The 13,373-nt window shown below is 36.9% G+C and overlaps 1 protein-coding gene across 2 annotated transcripts in view; it reads left to right on the forward strand.

The window, feature by feature from the left end:
- Nucleotides 1–13,373, forward strand: part of fancg (FA complementation group G) — a 39,474-nt gene that overhangs the window by 8,220 nt on the left and 17,881 nt on the right. For both annotated transcript variants that reach the window (XM_028457746.1, XM_028457747.1), the window contains exons 6-7: nucleotides 2,849–2,979; nucleotides 3,055–3,201. In XM_028457746.1, coding sequence (XP_028313547.1) covers nucleotides 2,849–2,979; nucleotides 3,055–3,201 — 278 coding nt within the window. The remainder of the gene's footprint in view (nucleotides 1–2,848; nucleotides 2,980–3,054; nucleotides 3,202–13,373) is intronic.

The raw sequence follows: 13,373 nt of genomic DNA on the forward strand, positions 1-13,373 counted from the left end.
GATATTAAAAACGAATATGGTACTTTTTCCATGACTGAACTTGAATAAGTTGTCATATTTTGCACCTTTGATGTTTATTTGTGGAATTCATCCAGTGGGCAGCACATTCATAGTAGGATTAACCTGTTATTTTCATTGAGATATATGTCATGTGTCAAAAAATGTGATTGGTGTGCAGAGCATCTGTGTATATATCAGCATTGGTGAATTTTGGAAATCAGGAATGTATTGTCAAAAAGCTCATTTCAAACATCGCTGATTTACTGTATACGCTGAAGTGCCAACTAGGTCACATTAATGTTGAAGTTGTTCAGTTTTTTTCATAAAATCTATAGCCCACGTGAGCTCAAACTGGTTTGTATTTGGTCGTTGAACTAAAATAAATTTGATAGCGCAAACATAAAGGGTGCACATGGTCTTCAGTAATCCACGAATGTGATAAAAGTAGCTCTGTTTGATTGGACCAGAAAAGCAATCACCTTGTTGCTTGTTTTTCTGCTTCCTGCCCAGTTTTGATATTTTTAATTCACCATTTCAGACCCAAAATAAATGTTTGTCTTTAAAGAGTTGCAGAATAGAAAACACTGACTTTGAGAATCTGCTCTGTCCATTCCACACATGTCTACTATACACAAACGGATGTAATTTCTACATATTACTCCGCGGGGGACTAACATGTGAGCGCATAACCCTCAGCTATGTCACATAAGTGGATTAAACCAGTTTCACTTGACCGGAAATACACACAGACGCTTATCAGATACTGTATGTAGGGCCCTATATCTGTCACGTTAAGGAATCATTTAATTGACCAATAAAAATTTAATCTACTGAAAGTGACATAATGTCAATGAAACGCTGCCATCATGAAGGGGCAGTTCATTCACCCCTCCCGCTCCAGAGCTCAATACATGTCGGATCGGCCACCCGCAGCACTGACTAAACTGCCAAAAAAATATATGCAACTCATCACACACTCCTAAATACAGAGCCGAGCAGTTCCCGCTTAACAAAGCTACACTAGTTTCTGGTGAAGCTACAAACAGGGAGGGAGGGGCTGAGCAACCTCCATCAGCTTCACCTGCTCAGAATGTTACCGGTAATTTGAACATCTCATCAGAGCTACAGAAGATCTGTGGGAACAAGTTGTGTTGTTGTGGACGAGACTGATTCCAGAGATTGTAGAGTCTGAAACATCGAACGTTCATGATAACTTCATAGCTTCAAATATTCTGGCCCCTAGTGGTGAAATAACTGCATCTTTTGTCTATTTATTTTTGTCTAATCATCTGGAATAAAATCATCAGGATAATTTAAATTAGGGTATTTTAAATTAAGTTTATTCCACAAACAAGATCACTCAGAGAACACAAACCTCCGCCAAGCACCAAATATCCTTGTAGCCACATATTGTCAGTCATCTGGATCAGTGATCCTGATCATGGTACCATAATTATTCACACTTTAAAGACGTGGAAGAAATTCAAATGACCCATTGATAACCATATATTAAGTCAGAGGTTCTCAACGTTTTCAGTCCGCAACCCCCAAAATAAAGGTTCCAGAGACTGGGGACCCCCACTGTACCTGAAGGTGGTTGAACACAGACATGAACATAGAAGAACAGTCGTGTTGAGACAGGTCCATCTATAAGGGGGAATAAAGGGTAGAGATTTTTGGGGCCCATCCATAAAGTCAGCAAAATGATTATCGATTGTTCTATGAATCTGTGATAACCACATTTATTTATTTATTGATCTGAATAATACCCACTGTTATCCAGGAAGTTTACTAATATTTGTGCCATAGTATATAGTCATCTTAAAGATGTAATTCCTTGTTTTAATCAGAAATAAAATGGGTTAAAAGTGACCAAAAATGGTGCAAATGGTGGAGAAATGAGATTTTAAAAACCAAGGTTAAAAGTTGCACATTATAGTGGCCAAAAATGGTAAAAACAGTTCAAAGTGTCAATATTTGAACATTTAGTAGGAACAATTAGTTTTAACTGGCAAATAATGGGCATGACAAATCATGAATGAGGTTAAATTGGAAAAAAATAAAATAAAATAAGCATGTAATATGGTGAAAAGAGGTTTAAAAGTAATGGAAAGGGTTTATAATTCCTGAAAATGTTTTGAAAGTCGAAGAAATGTGCAGAAAAGACGTAAAATTTGATGGAGAAGTGGCAGAAATAGGAGTAATGAAGCCAAAATGCATTAAAAGGAGCAAAAATATTGCAAGAAAAAGTGATTTGGTGTAGTTGCAGAAAAAGGGTAAAAAATAAGCAAAAATGGGCTCAAAGTGTTCAGAAAATATTCTTACGTTCTTGAAGGCATCTGCTGATCTCCTCCCAGTGTCTCACGACCCCAAATGGGGTCCTGACTTTGCGGTTGAGAACCCCTGCAATAGGTCACAATGTATGAACACCTCCATTTAAAAAAAAAAAAAAAAAACTGTGATGAAATGCGCAATGCGGATCTGATCTAGGTAAAACTTGGTTGGATAAATTAGGAAAATTTTGCCAAAAGTGCTTTTGACGTAATCCTGCTAACAAACAAATTAATAAATTAATAAATGATCCAGATGAAAATCTTAACTCCTTAAAAACGTCATCTGTGCAAAATAACTTCAGTTATGGAAAACGTGCATTAGATACAGTGTAAAACTAAAGCACACATTCGTTTTACAATATATTTTGGAAAAGCCAATACCGTTGTCAATGGATATCAAATTTTATGTCAATAATCGGCCGATGATGGCTTATCTCTAACAATTAGAAAGATGGAAACGTGTCTTTATCCTGAGCACATTAAGTATTGATCCTGCCTTTTGTTGTTGTTGTCAGGTGCAGAAAAGATTGATGAAGGCAGACATTCTGAAGCTCTATCTGCTCTGCAGGCTGCCTCCACGCTGCCAGCTCACAGAGCTCTGTTAGCACACACACACCTTCTCTCCGGCTTCTGCCTTGCCCACATGGTACACACCTTCCCTCTGCTTACACACACACAGCAGCATGTTGGACTACGTACAGTAAGTTTTCTATGTCCACAGAAACGTCCTCAAATGGCTCTACAGTGTTATAAAAAGGCCCTGGAGACAGACTCTGGGAGTGTGTGCGCTCTCTACCAGAGTGCACGGGTCTATAGACAGCTGGGACACACACAGGCTGAAATACAAGCTCTGCGTTTACTGCACTCAGTGAGTAGCTCACCGCTTGGTTTATGCGTCCATCCTCCCATTGGCTGTGTTGTAAATGTCATATTAACATACTACTCATCCTAAGTCTGACGTGAAAATGAGTATGTAGTGCGTTCACATTAGATAGTATGAAAAGATCGAGTACGCGAGAAAAACCTGAATGTTTACTATATGGGGACATTTTTGAAGTATGCACAGTGGGGTCACTAGTTATAATCAACTGCCCCATCATGCATCGTCCTGGGACCGGCTTCAAGCTAAAGATCAAACATCCCCTTTTCAAAACAAAAGCATCTCTTTTTGTCTTCCATTACTTTTTTAACACTTTTGTATTTAGGGCTCTTGTTTTGAAGTAAACTGGAAGTTTTGTCAGTAGCATAACGACAGGTCTCTAAAAATCTCAAAAATGTCGGCATGAAATGTGTGTACGTGAGTTTTATGGATCAAATGACCACATTTTTCAGGAATTTTCAGAGGTGGCGATTGGAGAATCAACTGAGATATTTAGCCTCAGTGTGCTTCAGGTTTTTGTCGTTGTAGGTTCCAAATTAAGGATGTGGAGATTAAACGATACGAATCAGTATCTAGATACAAATGTGCGCGACGTGAGTGTATCGATTCATTCAGTGTGCATCGGTACAATTTACAGGTGAAATTGAGATGCATCGGTCACTGCGTGCCTGCATCGGTAAAATCCACGGTTGCATCGATTTTTTTCATCCATCCATTTCTTGTTCCTGTTTTCGGGGTCGTGGGGTGATTTTTTTCGTGTTGTATTTCATTTTATCCTGTGTTTCCGCAGCACATTGAATGCACCATCACTGCTTCTTGTTTTGTTTTGAACACGGTGTCACAGACTGAGTTTACCTCCATACTGAGATTGTCTTACAATTGTCTTACAATCTCAGTACATGACTGCTACGTACTGAGATGTACCCGTGCTGGAATTGCCATGCGCAATGTCATACAGAGATTGCTGTACTGATTTTAAAAAAAGTCGACCGTCGATAAAAAATTGACTAATGTTAAAAAAAAAATATGACTGTCATGATCAGATTGCTCGTTTCTATGAATCCAACAGCTTATTATTGTAAAGTTACATTAGGTTAACTCTTATTTATTGCAATTTATATTATAATCATGTTTTTTTTTTGGAGAATAAATTATTCCTCTTTGTATTGACTTTGCTGCATGAGACACTATTACTTTACTCAAGTTGTTGAATGAGATTGTCACTCACTCAGCATGGCTGAAGTAGCAAAAATCAAATTCATTTTCCGGTAATGCGCATGCTCATAACCGATCTCAGTATGAGGTAAACTCAGTCCGTGACAACGCACTGAAACCAGGAAGCATATTTCTACCGCAACAAAGTCTATAGATGAGATTTACAGTAGGTACAGAAAGTATTCAGACCCTTTACATTTTTCACTCTTTGTTTCTTTGCAGCCATCAAAAAAGTTTGCTTTATTTCTCATTAATGAGACAGAAAAACATTTATGCAAATTTATTAAAAAAGAAAAACTGAAATATCACATGGTCATAAGTATTCAGACCTTATCAATCGATAGGGCCGCCGCTGTCTCCCCCCGGTGCTTTCCGAAAATGTATAGTTCAGGGTACTCAAAAGGGGTGAAACATTGTTATTGGGTTGGATTCTTTCTTTCTTTCTTTCTTTCTCTCTCTTTCTCTCTTTCTCTCTCTCTCTCTCTCCCTCCCTCCCAGTGTTGGAACCAACTCATCTACTTTTCACCCACTGAACCATTATGTAGTGTTTTAAAAATTACCGAAAATGATCCATGGATTTTTGATAACTTTTACGGTGTTTGCAGGGCGGAGCCGTGAATCTTGGCCTAATTTGTACATAAAAAGTCAGATTTGCGTCAAATGTGAATCAGTTGTTAAACTCCCGGCCTTAAACCAGCTCAATGTGGAAAAACGGAGATTGGTGCGTTAGCGCCCCCTACAGAGTGAAGACAATTTAATATGGGGCAAACGTATTTTAACACACTCCTCCTAGGGCTCTTTATGTCTTAATTTTAATTATTACTACCCCAGAAAACCTAAAAATGGATCTGTATTTTTATTGATTTTGCACAGAATATTTACATTAGGCGCAGTACAATATTCCAAAATTACAAACATTTGTATGCATGTTGTATGTATTAATATTGAAACACTGGAGAAACATTTATGGCAAACAATTTCAAACACTTAAAATTGTACCAATGTGTAAGTGATTGCTCCTGAATGTATTCTCCCTTTTTTTTAATAGAAACAATAAATGGTATAATTAGAAATATATATATTAAAGCAAACCTAACATTTGGACAAGTGAAAACAGTTATTGCAGATATAATCTTGATGCAATGTTTCCCTCTCCTAATTTTCCTTAAGATGAACTAATTATTTAGACAAAATCACTTCCTAACTCTTTAATATACTGGGTCCATTTGAACCAATACATGTTAAATTTATCCTTTTGAAGCCTCAGAGACATAGTAAGTCTGTCCATCACAAAAATTTGGTAGACGGCATTGTACATTTCTTGAATTACTGGTATGTCTGCTTGGAGCCATTTTCTAGTCAAGGTTTTTTTTAGCTGATATTAAAATAATTCTCATTAAATATTTATCTGCTTGAGTACTGTATTTTTCGGACTATAAGGCGCAACGGATTATAAGGCGCACTATTAATGAATGGGTCTGACCGGGTCTATTTTCCGTTTATTATAATTATTATTATTAAGGCTCATTAAGCAAAACAAAATAGTCAGATAAGTCAAACTTTATTCAACTCATTAACAATAATTTTCAACATTGTTCAGGTTTAACACATAAAATACAGAACAATACACTCACTTTTATCCTCACCCTCCACGAGGTGTCTGACTACGGTAGCCCTGAAGCGCCAAAAATCCATCAAGTGGTGCAGCTTCATAGTTTACCAAAGTTTACTAAAATTTTGACATATTAATTTCAGACATAAGGCGCACCTGATTATAAGGTGCACTGTTGATTTTTGAGAAAATTAAAGGATTTTAAGTGCGCCTTATAGCCCGAAAAATACGGTAGTTGTATTTGGGATTTCTAGGCCAAGGTACAACTTAAAAAAAATCAAAGGGAATTCGGGTACAAAGAACCATTTCCAAACATTTGTGAACTTCTTGCCAAAATGGGGTAACTTTTGGACAAGTCCAAAATAGATGGTAATGATTATTTTCCAGATTACCACATAGTCTTCAGCAACTAGTTCCTAAATTTTGATGTTTTTTCTGGGCCAGGGTAATAAAAAAGCATATTACATTATTCCAACCAAATTGTCGCCAATTAGATGAACAGGTTGTTTTCCATTGCATATTACACATCAATTCCCAATCTCCACCATCCATTAATGAGTTTATTTCTCCCATGTATTTTTAACATACAAAGTATTGATAGATTTGTTTACTTGAAATCCTTGGTAAAACCGTGCAACAATTTTCTGAACCAAGGTGTTTGTGTCATAGGCCATTTGAAATATATTTAAAATATTGTTATCCTTAGTCTCAACACTGGTCCCTACAATTTCATTATATCTGTTTCTCATCTGCAGGTATCTAAAAAAATCTTGATTGTTTAAGCCATGTTTTGCCCTAAAGGTTCCATGTCATGCTACAGTATTTTTTACCCATCTTCATTTGTTCTAAGAACACCAAAATCATATTATTTGAGGTTTTTTTCCCAAATGTTACACCCACTTAAGGATTAGCAATACAAAAAAAAAACAGTCAAATAGGTAGGGAGATAGAATCTTTATTATTAAAACCAGTTCACAAAGCTCAATAAGCCTCACCATACCAGACTCCCAGTTCAACTCTCAATTATGACAACAGGATTGAGGGGGATTTGGTTTCACAACACCAACACACTGCAATTCAAATATTCCTCTCAAAGAGTTTACACACGTGAATATGCACGGCACACTTACACCCTAAGACCCTACCTGAATGCCTGACTCAGAGCTTACTGGGTATTGGTGACAAGGGGGGAGCACAAGTTCAAATAAAATGCAAAACAAAAAAATTAATAAAGAGAAGATGAAAATAGGAACCAGCCCGCCCCACGGGCAAAACCCAGCTATTTGCCCTTGACCGGCTCACGTGTCAGGGCGGACTAGAACAAAGGAAACAAAGCCTAACTAATAAACAAAACAAACAAATTATTCTCAGCATGAGCAGCCTATGGACCCCGATGCTCTGCAAAGAAAACATTAATAACCATAAAAACACTTTAATACAAAAAACATTAAAACATATCAATAAAAGATGAACTACAAACAAACTTTGAAATACCTGGTCCGTCGGTAGTCTACCAACAACCAGCTGTATTCAACTCAAACAGAGAACAAGCAGGGAAGCACATCTGAAATAATAAAGATGGTAAATGTCATGTGCTAGACACTAACACAACATACCATATACACACCAAACAGAATTTCCCACCAGCTTTTCCTGCACCTTCTGCATGCTCATGTGGAATAAGGTGTGCATCTGCCCTATTCCAACCTGTGTTCTTCCTGCAGGTCACTATTTGCAGCAGTCTTGATTAAAGCACCTGCCACATTCCGCAACCCCGTAGCTGGAATACCTGTGTTCCTCCTGTGCACCTACCTAACACCTGTCACACAAACTAGCCTGTTTTCCAGAGTTTTAGTCCTCTGAAAAGTCACTTTCTGAGCAACTCTACACAAACAGGTCTACTTATGCTTATTCATGTGGGCGTGTCTATAGACGGGACACTGACTTCCTCCTCCCCGCACGGTGACGTAAGGCCAGGCCAGAGGACGACCCGCTCTCCTCCCACCCACTCCGTAGCTGAGCTCATGCTGCTTTATAAACACGAGACAGTGTGGGGGCGGGGCGTTCGCCGTTACATACATAGACTGTAGAAAATACATACATAGCACTGCGTGAAGGACGCTGACACACTCACCTTCGTGGGCGTGTCTGTTTACATGTCAGTCACGACAGAGAGCTTCCTTGAGGCGTGGCTTCTCCAGCTCAGTGCCACGTCAAATTTGTCGTCAAAGTGGGAATGCGTCATCAAATTGGAGCGCCCTGCAGTAAGAAAGGAGCAAATCCCCCTCTAACTAACTAACTTTTATCATGTTTAAAGCACAGAAAAGTCGATTTAGCATAACATGGGCCCTTTAAGAGTTTGAAATCTACCAGCTCCCTCTTGTGGTTAAATGTGAAATAGGAGGTAAGGCCCTTTGATGTTCATTCTTGAAATCTAATCATCATTAGAGTTAGAGTATCGAACTGTGTTCATCTTAACGTCATTTTAGCTTTAATCAATTTATTTTCCATGTACACCGTATTCCAAATCTTAAACGTTGATTCATTCCAGGGGTTGTCAAGATATTTTAAATGCGACTAATTTGTCATCAGCTATCATGGCTTGAACAGGGGGGCCATTAGTGGTTCGCTCCTCTATATCTTTCCATCTAGATCTAAACATTGGATTACATAGGCAAACCAATGGTCTTAACTGGGCAGAATGATAGTAGTCCCTCAAACACGGTAAGGATAAGCCTCCCCTTTCCTTTGACAGTTGTAAAGTACTGTATCTTACTCTAGGTTTTTTGCCTAGCCATATATAACGGGATTTAATCTTATCCCATTCTGTAAATTGTTGTTTTGAGACTTCAGTGGGGAGAGTTTGAGAAAGATAAAGCAGCTGTGGTAATGTGTTTATTTTTATTGATTCTATTCTGTTGATTATCCTTAAAGTTGGCATAAGGCTCAATCTTGTTAAGTCAGATTTTATTTTTGAGTTTAATGGGCCTTAGTTCTTTTCGAAAAGCTTTTTAATGTCTCTGCATAATATCACCCCAAGGTACTTCATGTAATCTTAGTCCCATTTAAGGTTGTACTTGTTTTCTAATTCAATTGTGGGTTGGTAGTTAAAGGTCATTACTTGAGTTTTTTTGAATATTTAGTTTATAGCCTGATAGGGATCCAAATTATTCTAATATCATTAATCTAGGTAGAGATTGGTTGGGCTGGCCTAAATAAATTTAAATATCGTCAGCAAAAAGGGACAACTTCTGATCTTTTCCATATATATTTATTTCTTTAATTTGATTATCTTGCCTTGTGTATTGGCTAAGAGGCTCAATAAATAAAGCAAATAAGGTTGGTGAGAGCCTTGAGTAAATGGTTTTGACAGACTGCCATTTATTTTAATTTTTACTGTTGGGTTGTTATGTATTGATTGTATTGTATTAATGACTGTATGATTAAATCTAAACCTATTTAAAACCTTATAAAAAATGCCCATCTCACAAGTCAAAAGCTTTTTCAGTATCTCGACCCATCAACATTGCTTCTATATTATTCTTTTTTACGTGATGTCTAACATGGAGAGTTCTTCGAATACTGACTTAGGTAGTAATCAAGTAATCAATTCTAGAATATGTAGAAAAATATGTAAAAAAAAAAAAAAAAATTAAAAAAAAATATATGTATATATATATATATAACAATAATAATAATTAAAATAAATAAATACATAAAGATAATAATAACACTAAAATAAAAACATGGATAGGTATATATAGACACGTATGTGTATGTATGTTTGTATGTATGCTACATATTGGCTTAGATTTTGGTAAACACTTTTTGGCACGTACTCTCTCACAGGACACTCTCTACCCTCATGTCAACTCACTCGTCTCGAACCCCTCACTCTTTTTTTTGTTTCACACTCACTCAACACCCACAACACCCCCCACCTCCTATACCTCCTATAATTACCCCTTGCTCCTTTTACTCTTTTGATATTGGTTGTTGTCATTGTATGTTTGTGCTTTTCACTAACCTATTCAATCCAGTCCTTTACCCCGTGGTGCTATCGCATGATAAATATGTCTCCTCTTCTTTCTTTCCTTGCATCCAAGCTTTTTACAACACAGTGCACAAATGCTCACAGATTCTCACTTATGCTCACACCTGTATGGACTAACACTCACCTCATTCTATGTATCAGTTTACAGTAACTTCTTGGAATGTGCGTGGCATTCGCTCACAGGCTAAAAAGATTAAGATATTTGACTATGTATCAAGATTAAATGCAGACATTGTCTTCTTTCAAGAAACTCACTTACTTAAATCAGAAGAAAAATCCCTGACAGATTCAAATTTTAACAAGATATATAATTCATGTTTTAATTCCAGACAAAGAGGAGTCTCGGTTCTTCTCAACAAAAGGTTACCCGTTAACATAATCAACTCCGTCATAGACCCAGAGGGTAGATATATTATTATCAAAGTAGTAATCTATAATAAATGTTTCACAATTCTTAATCTATATGCCCCCAATAATGATGACCCTGATTTTTTCCATAGAATTTTCTCAGAGCTTTCAGACCTTTCTGCAGACTCGTCTCTAATCATCGGAGGTGACTTCAATCTGGCGCTCAACACATCATTGGACAGATCTAGTAAGTGCTCAAATACAAAACCATCTCGATCTGCTAAAGTATTAATGGATTACATGGAAGACCTTGGAATAGGAGATGTATGGAGACTGAATAACCCAACTAAAAAAGAATATACCTTCTTCTCCCCTGTGCATAAATCCTTCTCCCGAATTGACTTTTTTCTTTCAAATAATTCCATCATACATAAGATGTCCTCTAAAATACATCCTATAATTATTAGCGATCATGCCCCAATATCCCTCACCCTGCAGTGTGACTCTAATCAGAAAGTATCCTCTCTATGGCGCTTTAACACTTCATTACTTAATGACAGTAAATTTGAAAAAATTATAAGAAAAGAATGGGAGGACTTTCTATTGACAAACGACTCCCCGGAAATATCACCGTCCTTACTCTGGGAAACTGGCAAGGCTGTCATTAGAGGGAAGATTATATCATACTCTTCTTTTAAGAAAAAACAGGAACAGATGGCAGAAAAAACACTTGAAGAAAAGATCAAAAAACTTACGGAAGAATACGCAGCTAACCCTTCTGAACTTTTATGGGAAAAACTCCAAAATACAAAACTTAATCTGAATATCATCTTATCTAAAAAAACCGACTTCATTTTGCAACAATTACGATACAAAAACTTTGACTACAATAATAAATCAGGCAAATATTTAGCAAATCAGCTCAAACATAGTAAAGAAAATTCCTTTATAGCAGCAATTTCTGATAACGCAGGTCAAACTTTAAACTTACCTCAGGACATTAATAACATCTTTCATGATTATTATCAAAACTTATACTCATCAAATTTAAACCCTGACCCTGAAGATATTAAAACCTTTCTTAATAAACTAAACCTACCACAGCTCACTATAGATCAGAAAACCACCTTAGACTCACCATTAACCTTACAAGAATTACAAAATGCTTTAGATAGCATGTCAACAGGCAAAGCACCAGGTCCAGATGGGTTCCCTGCTGAATTCCTTAAACATTTCTGGTCAATGCTGGCTCCACTATTTTTCAGAGTAGTAACAGAGATCAAAAATAAAGGGCATGTAGGAGGTCACATGAATACAGCGAACATTAAATTGTTACTTAAACCAGACAAAAACCCCATATTACCCTCAAGCTATCGTCCCATCTCACTTATTAACACAGACTTAAAAATTATTTCCAAAGCACTCACATCCAGGTTAGAGAAAGTAGTACAGTCAATTATACACCAAGACCAGACAGGTTTTATTAAAAAGAGACACTCCACAGACAATGTGAGAAGACTGTTTAATGTGATCAACATGGCACAGAACTCTAAAAAGAAAACAATAATCTTGTCACTCGATGCAGAAAAAGCATTTGATAGAGTAAACTGGTCATTCCTCCTAACTGTCCTTGGCAAATTTGGCTTCGGAGAATCATTCATACAATGGATCTCCACCCTGTACAATAAACCTAAGGCCTCAGTAACCACAAACAAAATAACATCCCAAAGCTTCACACTGCAGAGGGGAACCAGACAAGGCTGTCCACTCTCACCTTTGCTTTTTGCAATATTCGTTGAACCTCTCGCAGCAGCTGTACGTCAGAACTCTGTTATTAAAGGAATCCACTCATCCATCTCAGAACACAAAATTAATCTCTACGCGGATGACATTTTACTCTATTTGGAAGAACCGCAATCCTCTTTAGAGGAAGTATTTAATCTAATAAACAGCTTCTCTAAATTATCAGACTATTCCATTAACTGGACAAAATCATCAATCCTCCCTTTGACAAAAAACTCTTGGAATCCTGCACACCAAAATCCACAACACCCCTCCACCACAAATACAATTAAATATCTAGGCTTAAATATATCACCAAACTTAAATGAATTAATTAAACTAAATCATGATCCGATGTTGGACAAAGTCACAGAAGATCTGCGGAGATGGAACAATCTCCCCATCTCACTACTTGGCAGGATAGCCTCAGTTAAAATGAAAATCTTACCAAAAATAAACTACTTGTTCTCAATGATACCACTAAAACCACCAAAACAATGGTTTCAAAGATTAGATTCTACAACTACAAAATTCTATACTAGAAATAAAAAACCTAAAATAAGCCTTTCTACCCTTCAAAAAAACAAAGACGAGGGTGGTTTAGAAGCCCCTAATTTCATGCATTATTACTTAGCAAACCAAATACTATATTTAACAGAATGGCTAAATCCAAAAGAATACTACAACACCTGGCTAGAAATAGAACAGTTAGACTGCAAACACATTAAACTCTCTGATCTCCCTTTTATCACTGCGACCCTCAAACATCACAACTGCTTTAAAAACCCACTAATTGCCTCCACACTGACTGCATGGTGGAAAGCCCTGGACATCACAAATGGCCAATTAAAAACTAGTATACTCTCTCCAATCTGGCACAACCCCGACTTTAAAAATAAAAAAACACCACTCTATCTGAAGACATGGGAAGAGAGTGGAATCACTCATCTCCAAGACCTTTTTGAAAATGACAAGATCAGGTCATATAACAATCTAACCCAAGCATTCGATATAAATAAAAGTAACTTTCTACAGTACTTACAAGTAACAGAGACAATAAAGAAAACCACTCCACTAGACTTAACTACGTTACAACCTCCAGAACTGGCTATATATATGAAAAAAATCTCAACAAAATCAAAAAAACTC

This window comes from Gouania willdenowi, chromosome 9, assembly GCF_900634775.1.
Source record: "Gouania willdenowi chromosome 9, fGouWil2.1, whole genome shotgun sequence".
NCBI lineage: Eukaryota > Metazoa > Chordata > Actinopteri > Blenniiformes > Gobiesocidae > Gouania > Gouania willdenowi.